Consider the following 20,822-nt stretch of genomic DNA (forward strand, 5'->3'; position numbering starts at 1 on the left):
TCACGCGCAGAGTCAAGGATCTCTGACTCATCAATAAGCAGGAACCATGTCGTTTGCAGAGAATACTAACTTGTGACAGGCTTCTGGAGTCAGTATATTTGTGCAGTTATGTTCCCCAGGATGTTAATGGCGATTGGTGTAATGCACTTGAATAACATGTAGTTATGACTAAGCTCACTTTTTGATATGATAATAGGCTGGTACATGTTTTGATGCAACACATGCAAAATACTGGGGAAAAAAAATCAGAAAGTCAAGCAACATCTACAGAGGGAAATAAACAGTGAATGTTTTGGGTTGAGACCATTCATTGGGACTTTCGATTTTGATGCAAATATTGCTTAAAAATCTCTAAAGAACAAACTGCCCTTCTCAAGTTAACTATTCCAGAAACTCCCATTTCTGAAACAAATTTCTGAAGTCATCTTCATTTAAACATTAAAAACCAGAAATTCCTTTTTTTTGGATAATTGAAACACTTGGGATTCCACTGATTAAAGAATGTGTCATTTTCAAATTAATAGTTTAAAAAATTGCAGATGCAGGAAATCTAAAAAGACATAAAATGCTGGAAACAGTCAGTTTTCTCTTCCCACAACCTGAGGGGTCTTTTTGATTGTTATTGCAGCATTTTCAAGGACAACCTATGATGAGCAATAGTGACAAATTTTGCTGCTTGTGCTCATTTCCAACAGTGAATTAGAAATATTCTGTAGATCGTAATCAATTGCCCAATCCACTTTCATTTCTTTGCTATCTCCCTATCAACCAAACTCAACTATCCATCTCCTTAAAAACTATCCATCAGCTGTAAAAAGGGTGCAGAGGAGATTTACAAGGACATTGCCTGGATCGGGGAGCATGCCTTATGAAAACAAGTTGAGTGAACTCGGCTTTTTGTCCTTGGAGCGGTGGAGGATGAGAGGTGTATAAGATGATGAGAGGTATTGATCGTGTGGATAGTCAGAGGCTTTTGCCCAGGACTGAAATGGTTGCCACAAGAGGACACAGGTTTAAGGTTCTGGGGAGTAGGTACAGAGGAGATATCAGGGGTAAGTTTTTTCTGCGCAGAGAGTGGTGAGTGCGTGGAATGGGCTGCCGGCAATGGTGGTGGAGGCGGATACAATAAAGTCTTTTAAGAGACTTTTGGATAGGTACATGGAGCTTAGAAAACCTAGAGGGCTATGGGTAAGCCTAGTAATCTCTAAGGTAGGGACATGTTTGGCACAACTTTGTGGGCCGAAGGGCCTGTATTGTGCTGTAGGTTTTCTATGTTTCTATGAATGGGCTGCCGGCAATGGTGGTGGAGGCAGATATGATAGGGTCATTTAAGAGACTTCTGGAGCTTAGAAAAATAGAGGGCTATGGGTAACCTGAGGTAATTTCTAAAGTAAATACATGTCCGGCACATCATTGTGGGCCAAAGGGCCTGTATTGTGCTGTAGGTTTTCTATGTTTCCTTGCCCTACTGCTGTCTCCAGGAGCTCTTAAGGCAGGCCTAATTCTCAAACATTTAAGATATTTCATACAATTTGCTCAATTCAACTTTGCCAGAAAGATGGCACTAGATTTCCCCCTTAGTTTTTAGTATCTGGCTTTTAACGGATATCTAATGGGATCTGACCCCTTTGCCAGAAATAACTGTTTAATTTTGTAAATTTTCTCTCTAATCTTGAAAAACTTCAATATTGAAAACAAAGTTCAATTTTGAAAATTATCTCTGTAAATCCATGACAAAAAAACCCCCAAATAAACACTGGGCAACACCACTATCCCGTTGTGACGAGTCTGCTGCTTCAGTGTTGGTACATCACATTTATGTAAGCTTGAACGTGCAGATTTTTCAGTAATCTATGGAAATCACGATTAAAACAAGCATCAAGGATTTGTGCTTTTACTGTTTCTATGAATGTAACATTAAGCACACCACAATTTGTTAGTTTACAATTTTAATTCATTGATACAAATTCTCACTGAAAACATAGGATGTTTCTGTACATTGAGATTTCCAGCTGGTACGAAGTTACTTATCTATGCCTCTGCTTACCAGCCCAAAACCAACTCCTCAGCCACAGCCTTTTATTTTCATTAGACCCCTACATTTGTTCAACATCTCCATCTCAGCCATTCCATGTGGCAAAGTATTTAAATCTCTCTTTACCATGCTCATTCACAATATTAAATGAGAATCTGTAATCTGAAACACTGAACTGAAACAGGTTACCATTTTCATTTACCATAGACTTTTTCAACTCACCTTCTGGTTAAGTGGCTGAATATTATTGGGTCTGATGAGCCTCCGCTTTTTACAAGCTAGTAGTGGACGAACCCGAGCTGCAGTGCAAGTGGCATTGCAGGATGCAGACAGTGTATTCAACCTCTGCTTTTTATTTAGTCGCTCTTCAGCATCCGAGCTGTCAGCTGAATTGCTGTCAGGAAGCAAGCTGTGAACACTGCAAGGAGGAACACAGTATATGCAAGTATTAAAACAGTGTTTGCTTCAATAGTTTAATTTTAATATAAACCACATCGATATTGTGAACAAGGAACATTTATATCAAATGCAATGAAGTATTTTCTCAACAGCACAATGCCTAGCCAAAGCTCAAATTATGGCCCTAACACTCACTGGCAGGCTGATTTCTGGAGGCTGTTTTTTAACTGCAAGACAACTAGTGAGTTGAATTGTTAAATCCATCCTGTCAGTAACCATCAGAGATATAACTGACTCACCCTTAACCCATATTCTGCAAAAAAGAAAAATCTGCTTAAATAAGCCAACAACTCATCCTCAAAAATAATAACAATTAGCTCTCTACTACTCTATTCTTAACATAAAAGTTTAATTCCCAGTCCTCTTTTCCAAGAGTGCCAAAGTTGCACAATTTTAGATAAATGATTACAAATTAGTTCTAGATTTTCATTTCTTCCAGCAGATAGGAATTGCCGTACCAAGGAAAAGATGGTAACACTTGACACAGCAATGCTGAAAAAACACTAACTTTCACAACCTAGAACCTATCTGAGTTTCTATTAATATGTTCATAAAAATGGATACAACATTTAACACCATACAATTAATCTACGCTAGAAGAGCAACATGAAATTCCCCAGTCATTACCTAATCTTAAATGGTACTTTCAAAGAGAATTTCCAAAAAGCAACCAGTTGCCTACTTGGCAGGTCACTGAAGAAATAAAAAAAAATGTTCTTTAGTGTTTATAATACGAGCCAGATTATCTGCTTCCTTGCACTTGTTCAGTAAGATAGAGTGCCTTAAGTCCATTTTCCTGCCCTTCATATCATCAGATATCCTTAGACTCCAAAAAATCTATCTAAACTTGAAAATACTCAAAGACTATATAAAGAATTCAGTCTCTTTTCATCTATTTTAAATGATATAATCTCCAAAGAGACTATAACACTATACCCCTCAGTTGTGGTGGCATATCCAAAAACAAAACAGAAATGCTGGAGGAAGAGCTCAAGCAGACAAGCAGCATCTATAGAAAGGATGCCTCATGTCCAAAACCCTTCATCAAGGACTGATTTCTGTTTTCATTTCAGACTGCAACATCCACAGATTTACTTGTTTTCTTTTATTGGTGAACTCCAAAGATTTACAAACCTCTGTTTAAAGAAACATCTCATCTCAAGCATAAGTCGCAAACTCCTAAACCCAAGATTACTTTCCTCACCTACATCCTGCATCTACAGAAAATAGCTTCTTAGCAATTAACCTATCAATCCTACAAGTATCTTATATGCATGCACAATGCCATATGTTAATGGCAGTGGTCAGGAAAATTCTGGTATCTGTAAAAACTAATGTAACATGTTGAAAGAACAACAGAGTTGAGCAGAGTCAACATAGATTTATGACGTAACTGCCTTGGTTAACAAGCACACACAAAAAAGGCCACAACTTAAACACAGCGTCAAACAGCACAGAAAGAAGCCATCCAGCCCAATTAGTCAAGATGCCAATTCAAGCTAGTCCTATTTGCCTCCATTTGGTCCATATCCTCTAAACCTTTCCTATGTACCTATCCATTGTCTTTTAAAAGATGTTATTGTACCTGCCCCAACCACTTCTCCTGCAAATGACTCCATCTACCATGCTCTACCAAAAAAATGCCCCTCTACTTCCCATTAAACCTTTTCCTCTAACCTTAAACCTACGCCCTCTAATTCTTGATTCCCCAATTCTGTGAAAAACAAGTGCATCCACCTATTTAACATACAAGTTCAACAATGTCGGAATAAGTGCTGGTTCTTTCAAGACATAATTACCAGAATGGAGAAAAGTGAGGTACACAACTGTCCTTGTACTCGTCTACAGAACCCTCAAAGTGGTAGCAGAGATAGATATAGTGAAGGAAGCAAGGTTGCCTTCATGGAATACAAGAACATGGAGGTCATGGTACAACTGTAGATGATTTTGTCTAGACCACACAAGTACAGTGTGCAGTTCTGGTCAACACACTATAGGAAGGCCATGAATTGCACCAAAGGGGACTATTGGATAAGACAGTATAATTATTTTCTCTCTACAGGGTGTAGAGAAGATTTATAAAAACATTGCCTGGGATGGACTGCACCAAGTGCACTTACTTTCCTTGGAGCAGAGAAAGCCAAGGAGGGCAGAGGAAGCTGAAGGTTATACAAAATGAACAGGGGTATAGAATAAAAAATGGATCTTTCTCCTGCCATAACAAGGCCATGTAAAAGAGGGGGCTTTTGGTGCAGATTCCAGCATTTACAGTCTCTTGTGACTTTATTTTACCAGCGGTTTGGTAACTTGCCATTTTGTCTCTTTTCTAAACCTATAGTGTATTATGCTAACTTTGCTACCTCGCATTCTGCTGGGACTACTCTAAAATCTGGACAATTTTGTAATGTCATCTGAATGGATCCATATCCATGCAGTCACTCCTTTTGCATCTCAAAGTTACAAGCTATCAGGTCCAGAGCATTTGTCTACATTTATTCACGCTAATTTAACAATTCTTTTCCTTTTGTGGTACTACAAAGTGCAAGTACCAAACTCAAGTGTGCACCACAATGTAACTGTACAAATTAGAGCTAATCAGTACATATTTTGATAAGACCAGCTACGACATCAAGAATGCAAAGCAAAGGCATCAAAGAACACCCTATGTAATGTCGCTTCAGTGATTAGTAGTTGTTTGGCCCTGATAGTCCAACCTAATGATTATGCAGCACACTCTTAAAGTGAGAGTCTGTTAAAAGTCCTGCTTTAAGAATTAGTGATAGAACAACCAGAAGTGTATTTCCCTATTTGTCAACATGAGTGTGTCACTTGTAATAAAATATGCCAAAACAGTGATAGGGCATACTGAGATGTTCTATTAATATTTAATTATAGCTATCTAGTTACTTGACTGAAAAAAGACACTTCAGCAAAGTAGAAAAACATTAGCTAATTTTGGAAATCCTTAAAAAAAAACCTTGACCACATGTATGCTCTGCATCAAGGGCAACATACTTGCAATTGATGCAGCTTGCATTTCATATACTGCTGACAGTCTGCCTTGTCAATGAGTTACAGCACAGATGTTGAAATACACAAGGGCCACAATAACCAACACTACATATAGTCTTGGTATTAACAGAAAAATGTTCTGAGTTGCCTAGGTGGGTGCCTAGTATATGGACTAGATGTCAGTAAGTACTCTTAAATACAGAAGCTTAAATTAGTCACAACATTAGGAAAATTTAAATATGAATTTGAAGTTTAAAAACATGGGCATTTCATCACCACCAACTTGCTGCAGGCATGCTCAAATAATTACTTTGCTCAAAGCAGATAAAGCAAGCAAGATTTCACCATTTTATTCCCTTAACTGATTAAGTTTTCCATCTGTGTATCATTGAGGTTACATTCCCCTCACCAAGTTCCAAGTACAAAGATACAAGTTGCGTCGTGTGTCAACAACTTGATGTTATGACAAAGCACCCAATTCTAATATACTCAATGTCTCTCTTCTCTCTTGGAACTTGGTGAGGGGAATGTAAATTGGTACATCAACTAAGCTGGTGTACAATCCAGTGAGCTCAGTTCTGTGCAGTGAAGTTTCTGCCAGCCACGCAGCATCAGTCTCACTGTATTTTACCCGGAAGAGGTATACACAGATAAAATAGCCATTATAAGAAAATTGAAGGAAATGAGAGTTTAAAGACACAAAATTAGCTAAGTAGACCTTGTCCACAGACTGGGCAAGCAGCTGGTTGAGGCTTGGACCTTTTCATTAATACCATCAAGATTAAGTACACTGTTCAGGTTTTTGTGACCTCCCCAATAGATGAACTTCACATGGACAATAATTAAGACAACTCCAGTACAAAATACTATTACAAATAGGAAGAAATATTGCTACAATTTTATAGCCCTGCACCAATTTCATTATAGTCTTGAGAATTATACTGCACAAAAAGAGGCACTTTGGCAACAGTAGTCAATGCCTAAGGTGCCAGCCTGAGCTAGTCCCATACCCCTCTAAATGTTTCCTATCTACTACACCTGTCCAAATGCCCCTTATTAAATGTTGTATTTGTTTCCACCTTTACCACTTTCTCTGGCAACTCATTCCATTTTCCCACTGCTCTCTGACTGGGAAAAATATACTCCTCACAATCTTATAAATCTCAGTAAGGCTGCCTCAGTCTCCTTTGCTCCAGCAATAACAGTTCCCATTGCTGGGACTTGAAGGCTTGGGTTAAAAGGAGACCCATTTCTTATAACTCAAGCCGTCAAGACCCAGCAACATACTTGGGGACTATTTCTGCATCCTCTTTAGAAAAACCACATCCTTCTTATAGAATAGCATCCAGAAATGCACACAAAATTCAAGTGGGATCTAGAAAATAAAACAGTACAGGACAGGGCCAGGTCCTTCTGACTATAGTGCTGTGCCAAAGTCATCAAGCTATGACACCTAATTATTAATCTCTTCTGTCTACACGGCCCAGATCACTCACTTCTCTGCATATTCATGTGCCTACTTAAGTCTCTTAAATACCTCCATCATAACTGCCTCCACCATCAGCCCTGACAGTGCATTCCAGGTACCCACCCTTATGTAAAGAAAACTTACCCCAACACATCTTCTCTTACCTTAAATGCATGTGCTCTAAGTTTAGACATTTCAATACAGGTACAAAAAAAATGATACCAGCTGTCAACTCCATCTATGCTTCTCATAATTTTATAAGCTTCTTTCCAGAGAAAACAACCCAAGTTTGTCCAACCTCTCCTTGGAGCATGTGCCCTCTAATCCAGTCAGCATCTTGATAAACCTCTTCTGTACCCTTTCCAAACCCTCTGCATCTTTCCAAAATGAAATAAATAAAATTCTAGAGATGCAGCTCAACTCATAAAGACAAGCATGATATATGCCCTTTTAACCACCCCTCAGCTTGTGAGGCTGCTTTCAGGGAGAAATGAACTTGGGTCCCTCTGTACATGAACACTGTTAAGGGTCTTGCCATTAACTGTGTAATGTCCCTTTACATTTGGTCCCTCAAAGTGCAACACCTCACATTTGGCTGGATTGAACTCCATCTGCCATTTCTCTACCCATAACTAAAACTGATCTATATCCTGCTGTATCCTTTGGCAATCTTTCTATCCACACACCACCAGTTTATGTACCATCAGTGTTTTCATCCATTTACAAATATTACAAACAGCAGAGGTCCCATTATGTCCCCAACAGAACACAAGAAATAGGAGCAGGAGTAGGCTATCTGGCCCATCGAGCCTGCCCCACCATTCAATTAAGATCGTGGCTGATCTGCCCGTAAACTCAGCTCCAGCTACTTGCCTTTTCCCATAACCCTCAATTCCCTTACTATGTAAAAACCTATGGAACTGTTTCTTAAATATATTTATTGAAGAAGCCTCAACTGCTTCCCTGGGCAGAGAATTCCACAGATTCACCACTCTCTGGGAAAAACAGTTTCTCCTCAACTCCGTCCTAAATCTTCTATCCTGAATCTTGAGGCAATGTCCCCTAGTTCTACTCTCACCTACAAATGGAAACAGCTTTCCTACTTCTATCTTGTCTCTCCCTTTCAAAACTTTGTATGTTTCTATAAGATCCCCGCTCATTCTTCTGAACTCCAGAGAGTATAGTCCCAGGCGACTCAATCGCTCCTCATAGGTTAACCCCTTCATCCCTGGTATCAACCCGGTGAACCTCCTCTGCACTGCCTCCAAAGCCAGTGTATCCTTCCTCACGTACGGAGACCAGAACTGCACACAGTACTCCAGGTGCGGCCTCACCAGCACCCTGTATAGTTGCAGCATGACCTCCCTGCTCTTGAATTCAATCCCTCTAGTAATGAAGGCCAATATTCCGTTTGCCTTCTTAATAACCTTTTGTACCTGCTAGCCAACTTTTTGCAATTCATGAACAAGCACTCCCAAGTCCCTCTGCACAACAGCATGCTGCAATCTTTCACTATTTAAATAATAATCTGCTCTTCTATTATTCCTTCCAAAGTGCATGATCTCGCACTACTAGTCACAGACCTCCAGTCAGAATGTGACCCACCAACTTCTATCCTCTATCTTCTATGGGCAAGCCAATTCTGAATCCAAATGGCCAAGCCTTTGTGGACACCATGCATCTTAATCTTCTGGGTGAGCCTACCACAAAGGATCTTATCAACAGTTCATCAAGGTCTTGTCCTCCTGTATGAAGGCAAGCATGGCATGCACCATCTCTACCGCTGTATCTATAGTATTAACACTTTCAGGGAACAATGTATTTATACCCCTAGGTGTCTCCGTTCTACAACATTCTCTACAGATGTGCCATGGAAAGCATTCTAACTGGCTGCATCACTGTCTGGTATTGGGGAGCTAATGTACAGGATCAAAATAAGCTGTAGAGAGTTGTAAACTTAATTAGCGCTAGCTTCCATAGTATCCAGGATATCTTAAGGAGCAAAGCCTCAGGAAGACAGCATCCATCATTAAGGACCTCCATCACCCAGGACATGCCTTCTTCTCAATGTTACCATCAGGAATGAGGTACAGGAGCTTGAAGGCACACACTCAACAATTCAACGAACAGCTTCTTCCCCTCTGCCATCCGATTTCTGAATGGACAAACTCCTATGGACACTACCTCACAACTTTTTTTTTTATTTTTGCACTACTTATTTAACTATATATCTATCTCTCTCTCCATGGTAATTCATTTTTTCTCAATTATTATGTATTGCATTGTACTGCTGCAGTTAAGACAGCAAATTTCACAACATATGGCAGTGACATTAAACCTGATTCTGATTCACAAACATGAGAAAATCTGCAGATATTGAAAATCCAAAGCAACACACACAAAATGCTGGAGGAATTCAGCAAGCCAGGCAGCATCAATGGAAAAGACTAAATAGTCGACTTCTCAGTCTGAAATGTCAACTGTTTACTGACTCTGATTCTCTAGGGTCCTATCATTTACTGTACAGCTCCTGCCCTGTTTTAACATTCCAAAATGCAACACTTTGCACTTGTTTAAATTCCATCTCCCATTCCTATCACAATTTCCCAGTCAAAATGGTATTTGCCTTTGAGGACAACTTCAAATAGTAGTAAACCTAGAGCTTATGCTGACCTTATCCTGGCAATTGATAGAGGTCATGGGTTTGATGAGTATTGTAGGTCAGTATGGTGAGTTTCTGCAGTATATCCTTATAGGTAGCATCAACTGCTACCACAGCAGAATGAGTGAATGGTTGTAAATGGCATGCCTACAAAGTGGGCTGCTATATCTTGGATGGTATTCAGCTTCATCAGTGTTGAAGCCTCACTCATCTGGGCAAGTGGTGTGCTCGCGCGCGCACACAGTGTTGGAGGAACTCAGCACACCAGGCAGCATCAATGGAAAAAAGTACACTTCACATTTCGGGCCAAGGCCCTTCATCAGGACTGCCCTGATGACATTTTGCATGTGTTGCTTGGATTTCCAGCATCTGCAGATTTTCTCTTGTTTCAGCATTCCATTACACTCCTGACTTGACAGACTTTAGCAAGTTAGGTGAGACATGTGCTGCAAGATTCCTAGTCTCTGACCTGCTCAAAGCCACGTATGCGCATGGCTCCTCTTTTCAATCACTGGTCAATGTTAATCTCTGGGATATTGACAGAGATGGCAATGCCACTGAATGTCAGGAGGCGATACTTGGATTTTCTCTTGTTGAGTATTATTGCTTGACAAAGTCATACAATACAGAAACAGGATCACAGGCCCATTGTGCCCATGCTGACCAAGCTAGACCCATTTGCCAGTTTTCAGCCCATATCCTTCTAATCCTTTATTATCCATGTGCCTGTTATTTCTTCAAGTCAAATTACTGGGTATATCTGCATATACTCTACTTCTGTTATTACTATGGCTTCAAGTTTATGTCTATTTGCTTACAATCACAATTTAGAAAGAATGATAAGCTCACACCTTCAACAATAAATGTTTTTTTAAAGTGCATCATATTTTTTTCCAGTCCCGTTCCACTTTAGAGGCAAACTGCACCCTGGAACAATTTCTGTATCAATAATAAAATAATACAGTACCTGTTGACTATGCCATTGACAGGTCTGGAGTGGCAGCAGGCCTTTGTTGGGTCGGTTGGCGTGGAAGATGTCACATTTTCTACAGGATGAACAGCAGGAATAACCTGAAAAGCAAATGCATTAATCCATATCTGCAGCACCAGTTACAAGTACACAGCACCTTTAAATAAGGTTATTCAGAAATTCATGTTACAATGATCAACTTGTATACAAATTTTATTCTCCAGAAGTGTGGATTATTGCTTTTGCACAATTGCCTTTATTCTTTCTCTATTTCTCATTCTGTTTGTAATTTTTACACTTCTTGACCACAATGTCTTATAAACAAAATAAAGAACCAAGGTGGAATGTTTTGTTTCAATCAAAATGCTGACAAATTTCATTTTACATTCAAAGGCATGTCCAAGTCCATTAACAGCAAATCAGAATCTGACAAGCAGGAAGTCTGGCAATGTACCTAATTTCAAATGAACTAAAGCTATCCCTGGCTCCTGGTGTTAGGAATCCACTCTGTGATCACTGCCTTAAAGTAAACCACAAAAACAGCTTCAAATGGTTTGTAAAATATTGCATATTTCCATCTTTATAATATAGGAACAGAAGCACTCCAGTCCCTCCGGCTTCTTTTATTTTAATTACATCACAGAGCATCGGTGTCTCAATCCAATCAGCACACAAACTCACAAGGCCTGCCTAACAATGCCACCTGTGCCCCATACTGATAAGACTTTTTCAAGGTTTATTGCTGACATCCCTTACACTGGTATTCAGAACTCAAGCAGTCCTTATAATTAATCTTATGACCATGCTAAGGTCAAATAAAGAACCTATTCATTAGGTAAGATTCCAGAGTGTTACACGATATTTCAATGTTTGGGATCGTTTAAAGGAAACAGAGCTTAAAGCATGCGCCAATGTTGAAAAGCAACCAGGTGCAATACAATGGGATGTGTACTTGTTTTTACAAATGGGTCTCCCGTACCCAGAGAATAAAATGATATCCACCCAGCAGCATTCTGTTCGTTAGTTGATCCAGCCAATAGAAGACATGCTGTAAATAAATAAAAATAGATGCTGGAAATTTGAATATGTCATTGACCTAAAGCAATAACCACATCTTTTTCCAGAGTCCCAGCTGACTTGATTACTTCCAGCACTATTTGTATCATGAAGATCACGTTTGGTTTCAAGGGGCCTAGGAGCACTGTATTCCAAAGAATTATGAGTCAACAGCACAGCTCAAACCTTATTTGCTTGGCTACTGACATAAGCCCACATCTTTCAACAACATCAGACCAGTACCACTTTTCAAAAGCATTAATAAAAGTAAGAGTTCTTGCATTCTATCTGGTAAGTAGTTCAGCGCCTGGAGTGTCTAGCAATTCTCTGATCCTGCCAGTTTATGGGACTGATTAGATTGAGCAGCTAGAGTACTATGGTGCAGATGAGTGTTCGAATAGGGGTATACCACATATTTTTATTTTCCCTGAGTTATTTAACTACATCAGCCTTTTGCTCAAGTACAGGATCTTGGAGTGCTCAAAAAAATGGCCATGAAAAAGACAATGAGCAGCCGTTTTTAAAAAAAAAGCACCTTTTATTTTGATATGATACATATTCTCCAAAGTCACAGGTCAAAGGCATTTCTATAGCAAGGAGAAGCAAATGGTTTGACCCAAGAAAGACAAGGAAGGCTATGTCGGCAAACTAAGGTTAAACACGGGAAAATCTGCAGATACTGGGAATCTAAGCAATATACAGTCGGCCCTCCTTATCCGCGAGGGATTGGTTCCAAGACCCCCCCCCCCCACCCCACCCACGGATACCAAAATTCGCGGATGCTCAAGTCCCTTATTTAACATTAATCAGTGCGGTGGTCTTTAGGACCCAGCAGAACCCTGGACTTTTTAAACATGTGGACATTAGGATCTGGTGATGCAGCTCTGAATCCACAGAGTTTCTGTTCACGAAAATAATCACAATCGCAATTGAAAATAAGGTGGAAGTAATAAAGCGATTGGAAAGAGGTGAAACGCTATTGGTCATTGGAAAAGTGTTAGGCTACAGTCGGTCAACGATCGGAACAATTTTAATGGAGAATGTGTAAGGCCCTGCACCGATGAAAGCTACGATAATTACTAAGCAATGCAGTGGTTAAATGATGGAAATATGTATGTTTCTTAAGTGTTTTATATGCATAGAAAGGTAAAATATGTACTATATACTAAGAAAAACATTTGACTAACTGACGCTAAATAATACCAGATGTACCTGTTCCGACAAAGATGGACTCAGGAATGGTACTCATTCATAACCCGGGGACTGTCTGTACTTTTAAGTCATTTCTAGATTACTTATAATACCTAATGCAATGTAAATGCTATGTAAATAGTTGTCATACTGTATTGTTTAGGGAATAATGACAAGAAAAAATAGTCTGTACATGCTCAAGCAACGAGTGCTGGAGAGAGAACTTCCAGGTTTTCCCGATCCGCGGTTGGTTGAAGCCACGGATAAGGAGGGCCAACTGTATACAAAATGCTGGAGAAACTCAGGAACTTGATGAACAGTCTCCGCCTGAGTTGTCGACTGTTTACTCTTTTCCATAGACCTACTTTGTTCCTCCAGCAAAACTAAGGTTAAAAGCTGGTTCTTCAAGAAAATAAACATTTCTGTCAGCAGAAATAAAATGTCTGCTGACAAATGTAATTCTGCTATGGGCTGAAATGGTCCTGTAACTGAATGCTGGAAATCACAAACCTAGCTACTTCCATATAAAATCAAGCAATTATTTCCAGGTTGGTTCTCCACTTCTACAAATACTGTACTATTCATTTTACACATCTCAAACTTAGTTCAAAAGGCAGATTTTGCATTGCTGAATATTAAAGCTCATCAACTTGCCCACTTTGTAATACTGTTCCATTGAATAAAATTCACAGCCTTCCCTCACTTTGAGCTATAAAGTGTAACCAGTTTCTACTCCACTGCTACCAGACTCATGCACAGACCTCTCATATGCTGAAAGATGAACTCTCGACTGTCCAATCTACCTCATCCTGGCCTTTGCACTTTATTGACTTGCCAGTACTACACTTCCTTTGTAACTGAAACACTATATTTTGCATTGTGTGTTCCTTTTTGCTACCTTAATGTACTTAGATATGGAATGGCACAAAAGCTTTTCACTGTATCTCAGTACCTGCGACAATAAAAAACCAATGCTACTCCAACTGAGGCAGGATATCAGATCAAAAGATGTACTCAACCCTATGCAGTTAAGTAATACAACTTAAAATGAAAGAAAAACTGATTTTAAGATACAAAATTAGGGTCACTTTCCCCTGTGTAGGCCAAAAGACGTGCTCACAAAGTAACTATTCATACTCCAGCAAAAAGGCAAAAAAATTACATTTACAAAAGCAATTTGCAAATTTTATTTCACCTGTCCTAAAAAACACCACAGACACAAGGAAATTCTTCTGTCTTAATGTATGGTAGGAAACACAACAGTTAATGTGTGCCCAGCAGGCTTTTGCTAACAGCAACCAAAGCTAAAAGCTGAACAAATATTGGCCAAGATATCAGAAATTTTCTTCATAATTATAGCACAACGTACTTTACATCTCTTCCCTATTAAGACAAGTAAATCAAAAGCCAGCCACACTTGTTTTGAATCAGAAGCTGAAAACCTGAAGTTGTACTATACATGGTGCAGATCACTGCATGCCATTACAGCCTTCACGTCATTGGCAGAAGCACTGGAAGACACATTGATTTTTATCGGAGAAAGGACTTGGTGGCAGAGAGGATAGCTATTTGGTTTCTGCCTGCATTAACCTACAAGAAATACATTGGCCCCATTGTCTTAGGCCTTCCCAACCCAAGACAGTCAAGTTTTGTAAGCCTCAGACTGACAACCCACCCCAGGTGAATAGGTTGCAATGAACTTTTATTCTGTCCAAGAGAATGATGCTTTGAGTTTTTCAGTCTCTGCCATGCATGGACAAATAAAATCCTGTGCTTCAGTAAATGCTTACTTTTCAAAAAGAATTAAAATCAGACATACAATTAAAAAGAAGAAAATGAAATATAAGTTACAAAAGCTAAGCAACTTCATTGTCCAAATTTTAGTGCTACTGCCTCAAGGTTCAATGTCCAGATTCAATCCATAACTTAGGTGCTGGTTTTATGGATTTGCATTTTTCCCACTATTGTGTGGGCTTTCTATGCGCACTCTGGTACCTTCCACTACCAAACGTGCACTGGTAGGTTAACTGGCTCATGTAATTGTCCCCTTGTTGAAGAGAGTGGCAAGAGAATCGATGCGTGAGCATGTAAGAGAATAAATTACTGCACAAAAGGAGATGATGGGTAATAGGACTAATGAGATTACACTGTCAGGGTAGGCATAGATGAAATTAACTGACTCACCACCTATGGTATCACAAAAAATTTCAGTATATGGTCCAAAAGGATTGTTTCTGTATTGTGCTACTCCACAACCTCACTAGTCTCTTGGTCAGGTATCCTCCTTCAGATAAAAGAAAATCTGATCTTAAGCCAAGTCTGGCCAGCCTAGCACCTAGAAGCAGATTCCTCAACACATTGTTGAGAAACCACAGTAAAATGGGTTCCCTCTTTTGGAGTCCAAGGCTGAATGGTATGAAAAGTCCAGAACATATAGACCTGCAAGTGGTTAAGTGTGAGCGGAATCAAATCCATTTATGTTTTGAGGGTAAAAATGAATCCTGTGCATCACTTGTGTTCTTTACCCTCTCAAATTCAACTGTGCATATTAGATATCCAAAACACTTAAGTTGCATTTCATGAACAGGTTTGGGGCTATTTTCACACTAAACACTACTCTACCAGGAGTGCTGCTGAAAAGTCCAAAGCATCCATTTGCCTGTAGCCACCTGTTTCTTTAACTTTTTCCAATCACCTAAACCCATCTATGTTCACGGTCCTTTCCCTTTCCTCAAACAGACATCTCCCCTGCAAATATGCCCCTCATTCCAACTTTATCTAATTAGTGCACATACCTCTTCCAATTGAGTTTAGGGGTATGATCAAAACTAAGTAACAAGATTCTTCAGGACAGAAGGGGTCAAACCAAGAGATAACATGAGCCAAACAGCCAGGTCGTGCATACATTATTTCGAATAAGGCTCTGTTTCAGTCTCGTCATCAGTCGCCTATATGCTTAGAGAGGGCAAATGTTATAGCAAAAATTAGTGGGAAGGTAGAGGATTGGGAAGTTTTAAAAGAACCAACAGAAGGCACCTAAAAAGGCCATAAAGAGAGAAAAAGTGAAATACTAAGGTAATATAAAGGACCAAAGTATAAAAGAGGGTTAAAAAAAAAGTAATTTTCAGATATGTAAGTAGCAAAAGAGAGATGAACGTGGTTATCAGACCACTGGGAAATGACACTGGAGAGGTAGTAATGGTGGACAAAGAATTGGCAGAGAAACTTAATAAGTATTTTACATCAGTTTTCACTATGGAAGACACTAGCAAATGCCAGATATGCAAGAGTTGTCAGGGGCAGAAGTGAGCATCGTCGCTATTACTAAGGAAAAGGTATTTGAGAAGCTGAAAAGTCTGAAGATAGATGAGTCACCTGGACCAGATGGACAACAGCTCAGGGTTCTGAAAGATGTAGCTGAAGAGATAGTGGAGGAATGGTCTTTTAAGAATCACAGAAAAATTGTAAATGTCACTCCATTCTATAATAAGGCTGGGAGGCAGAAGGAGGAAACAATAGGCCAATTAGCCTGACTTCAGTGGTTGGAAAATGTTGGGAGTCTATTATTTAGGATAAGGTTTCAGGGTAATGAGGCACAGGACAATATCGGCCAAAGTCAGTACGATTTTCTAAAGGGAAAATCTTAACCTGACAAATCTGTTCAATTTTTTGAGGAAATAACAAGCAGCGTAAACAAAAAAGAATCAATGGATGTTGTTCATTCGGATTTTCAAAGGCCTTTGACAAGGTGCCGCACATGAAGCTGCTTAATAAAATAAGAGCCTGTGGTATTACCGGAAAGGTACGAGAATGGATAGAAGATTGACTGACTAGCAGGAGGCAAAGTGTGGGGAAAAAAGGGAGCCTTTTCTGCTTGGCTACTGGTGACTAGTGATGTGCTGCAAGGGTTAATGTTGGGACCACTTCTTTTCATGATATATGTCAATGATTTGAATGAAGAATTGATGGGTTTTTGGTGAAGTTTACAAACAACACAAAGACAGGTGGAGGGGCAAGTAGTGTTGAGGAAGCAGATTGGAGTAATTGGCAAAAAAGTGCCAGATGGAATATAATGCAGGTAAGTGTATAGTCATGCAGTTTGGCAGAAAGAATAAAGAAGTGGACTATTTTCTAAATTGGGAGACAATTCAAAAATCTGAGGTGATTTGGGATTTGGGAGTCCTCATGCAGGATTCCCTAAAGGTCAACTTGCAGGTTGAGTTGGTGGTGATGAAGGCAAATGCAATGTGAGCATTCATTTCGAGAGGACTAGAATACAGAAGCTGAGGCTTTACAAGGCATTGGTCAGGTCGCACTTGGAGTATGATGAGCAGCTTTGGGCCCCTTCTCTAAGAACGTACTAGCACTGAAAAGAGTCCAGAGGAGGTTCATGAGAATGATCCCAGTAATTAAAGGTTAACATATAAGGGCTGTCTGATGGCTATGGGTCTGTTCTCAGTGGAGTTTAGAAGAATGGGGGGAGGGGGGGAGGAGAAATCTCATTGAAACCTATCAAATATTGAAAGGTCCAGATAGAGTGGACATGGAGAGGAAGTCTTCTATAGTGGGGAAGTCTAGGACCAGAGGGTACAGCTTCAAAGAATTGTGGGACATTCATTAGAACAGAGATGACAAAAGAAAATTCTTTAGCCAGAGGGTGGTGAACCTGTGGAATTTTTTGCCACAGATGGCTGTGCAGATCAAGTCATTGTGTATATTTAAATCAGAGGTTGATAAGATTCCTGATTGATCATGCCGGGGAGAAAGCAGGAAAATGAAGTTGAAAGGAATATTAAATCAGCCATGACAGAATGGTGGAACAGACTTGATAGTCTGAATGGCCTACTCATGCTCCTAGGTCTTATGGTCTTAGCTTGAAGGATGGTCAAGCTAAGAAAAGGTAGCTTTCAGGATGTTTTGGTTTTGGCTAAAAGGGACAATGATGTTCAACTTGGGAATGTTGCGTCAGCCAGAAATCAGGAGAAAGTTCGAGAGAGCGGGGCAGAGAGAGATTTATTATAGTGTTCAATGGCTTAAAAATTAATTAAAAGGGTATTGGAGTATTTATTGAAAAGACATCCAATAAACTGGAAAATCTGCCAGTCCAACATCACTGAAGTCCTGAGCATGTCAGATTAAGAGTTTCACTGCAGCAAATACTAATTCACAGGTACCAAGGGGATTTCTACTTCTTCCCAATGTTTTTATGCAGTTTTAGTTCCGAAGGCTGCTAGCTCAATACTTCTTGGGAATTGTCCAGAAACAGATCACTCCTGAGAGGATTGTTGAGAGAACCAGACCAAGATCAAAATCACATGTTCGAATCCTACCTGTTTACCGACATTTCTGGGCAATGAAGAATGTTCACAGACTGACATCTCCATATTGCCTCCAGCACCATGTACTTTCCGTTCAATTAGAGATGGACATTCTTCTCTATCTGGGGAGTAATCTTCCAAGGGTGGAACATCTCCAAGCACAACTGAACCCTGTGAGGAATAATTAAATTAATTGGTATTTGCTCAAGACAACATATAAATGAAGCACAATTACCAAATTTTAAAGCATTCTATTTAACCATGACAGAACTTTGAGTGCACCTTAATCTCAAAAATCTGCACAAAATATCAAGTCACTTTTTATTGTCATTTCGATCATAACTGCTGGTACAGTACACAGTAAAAACGAGACAACGTTTTTCAGGACCATGGTGCTACATGAAACAGTACAAAACCTAGACTGAATTATAGAAAACAACACAGAAAAAAACTACACTAGATTACAGACCTATCCAGGACTACATAAAGTGCACAAAACAGTGCAGGCATTACAATAAATAATAAACACAATAGGCACAGTAGAGGGCAGTAAGTTGGTGTCAGTCCAGGCTCTGGGTATTGAGGAGTCTGAATGCTTCAGTGCCTTTTCCTAGATGGCAGGAGAGAGAAAAGTTTGTATGAGGGGTGCGTGGGGTCTTTCATAATGCTGTTTGCTTTGCGGATGCAGCACGTAGTGTAAATGACTGTAATGGCGGGAAGAGAGACCACGATGATCTTCTCAGCTGATCTCACTATCCGCTGCAGGGTCTTGCGATCCGAGATGGTGCAATTTCCGAACCAGGCAGTGATGCAGCTGCTCAGGATGCTCTCAATACAACCCCTGCAGAATGTGATGAGGATGGGGGGTGGGAGATGGACTTTCCTCAGCCTTTGCAGAAAGTAGAGACTCTGCTGGTCTTTCTTTGCTGTGGAGTTAGTGTTGAGGGACCAGGTGAGATTCTCCGCCAGGTGAACACCAAGAAATTTGGTGCTATTAACGATCTCTACCAAGGAGCCGTTGATATTCAGCGGGGAGCAGTCGCTCCATGACCCCCTGAATGTTTTGCTCACATTCAGAGACAGGTTGTTGGTTCTGCACCAGTGGGTTAGCGCTGCACCTCCTCTCTGTATGCTGACTCGTCGATCTTGCTGATGAGACCCACCACGGTCGTGTCATTGGCGAACTTGATGATGTGATTTGAGCTGTGTGTTGCAGCACAGTCATTTAGTAAAGATAATTAAAAGGAAATTTTGAACAAAGACCAATACATTTAGTTATGCATCAAGGCACAGTAGACCATTCAGACCTATGTTTGTTCTGCAAGGTTTTCACTGATTGATGAATTGAGCTCATGCACACACAATCAACTATTAAGTGGTCAGGCAGCAACTACAATTTGAAGAATACATTTTTAAGATTCGAAAACCCATCAGATATAACAGTGCTTTCTTACCTCACAACTCCAAAGCCTGGGTAAATTTTAGACCATTGCACTTCTAAGATTTCCCATAACACAAATTTGGAAACCCATTTGAATTCCTTCTCTGAACAAAATGAATCATTGGAATTGTGTCCCAGTAGGTGGGGGAGGCCAGATCAATACAAAATATTAAAAGATGGAAATAGATAAATACTTTAAAGAATTGAATGTTATGGGAAACTGCCATAGGAGAAAAAGTTAAAGCTAGCACAAATCAGCTGAATTATCATACCTAATGGTGTGACAAGCCTGAAGGGCCAAATGGCTTAATCCTCCCTATTTTCCTGCATTTGTATGTTCAACAGTTAAACGGATAGAGTTCAGTCAAATCACTATCATGCAGATTCCAGGGAATACAATACCAATGTAAATCTCCTGCAAATTAATCCTCGAATATCAGTTATATTTGTATTGCATACCATCACCCCCACCACCACCACTAACCTTCAAATTCTTATCTTTACCCACTGCTCCACACACATATGATGCCTAGGGCTTTACATAAAAGAGGTGCAATTTCTAAGCCCTTGGATTCCCGTCTTCCACATGTAATGCCCTGGTTCAGATTTTTACTGCTATGCTGTAAGTATGTAGCGATGTGCTACACACAGCGCTGAAATAACGACACGCAGTCGGTAAATCGTTTCGAGATTAGTTTATTCAAACTTCGCGGCGCTGGCATTTAATCCCTAGCGCCCGCCCTCTCCAGGCCGATATGACATCAGAGGTACATTACCAAAGTCTCCCCCCGCACACTGGCTATTTGTGAGCCAGTTCGCCTGCGCAGAAAGTGGGTCGCCATATAACCCCTCCCAGAACCAGCGATACATCCCCCAATGTCCACAGTCTGGATCAGCCTGCTTGGGAGGTCTGCCTCTGTGCCGCGGTGCCTGAACCTCGACCAGCTGCGCCAAGTCCACATGGCCTGGTTTGAGTCAGTCCACCGTGAAAACCTCCTCTTTCCCCCCAATGTCCAGAACGTACGTGACCCGTTGTTGTTGATCACCTTGAACAGCCCCTCGTACGGCCGCTGTAGCGGTGCCCGGTGTCCGCCCCTTTGTACAAACACAGTTCTGCAGGTCTTTGGGTAACATGGGTTGGGGTCTGTCCGCGCTGTGGAGTCGGTACAGGGGCCAGGTTGCCGAGCCTTTCGCGTAGCCTGTCCAGGAC

At 40.3% G+C, this 20,822-nt stretch overlaps 1 protein-coding gene across 5 annotated transcripts in view; it reads right to left on the minus strand.

Annotated features, from left to right (window-relative positions):
• LOC132384586 (KAT8 regulatory NSL complex subunit 1-like) overlaps positions 1–20,822 on the minus strand; it is a 171,933-nt gene that overhangs the window by 61,153 nt on the left and 89,958 nt on the right. For all 5 annotated transcript variants that reach the window (XM_059955800.1, XM_059955801.1, XM_059955802.1 and 2 more), the window contains 3 exons: positions 18,184–18,342; positions 10,604–10,707; positions 2,258–2,453 (listed from right to left, as the gene is read on the minus strand). In XM_059955800.1, the coding sequence (XP_059811783.1) occupies positions 2,258–2,453; positions 10,604–10,707; positions 18,184–18,342 (459 nt within the window). The remainder of the gene's footprint in view (positions 1–2,257; positions 2,454–10,603; positions 10,708–18,183; positions 18,343–20,822) is intronic.

The sequence above is a fragment of the Hypanus sabinus genome, chromosome X1 (assembly GCF_030144855.1).
Source record: "Hypanus sabinus isolate sHypSab1 chromosome X1, sHypSab1.hap1, whole genome shotgun sequence".
Classification (NCBI taxonomy): Eukaryota; Metazoa; Chordata; class Chondrichthyes; order Myliobatiformes; family Dasyatidae; genus Hypanus; species Hypanus sabinus.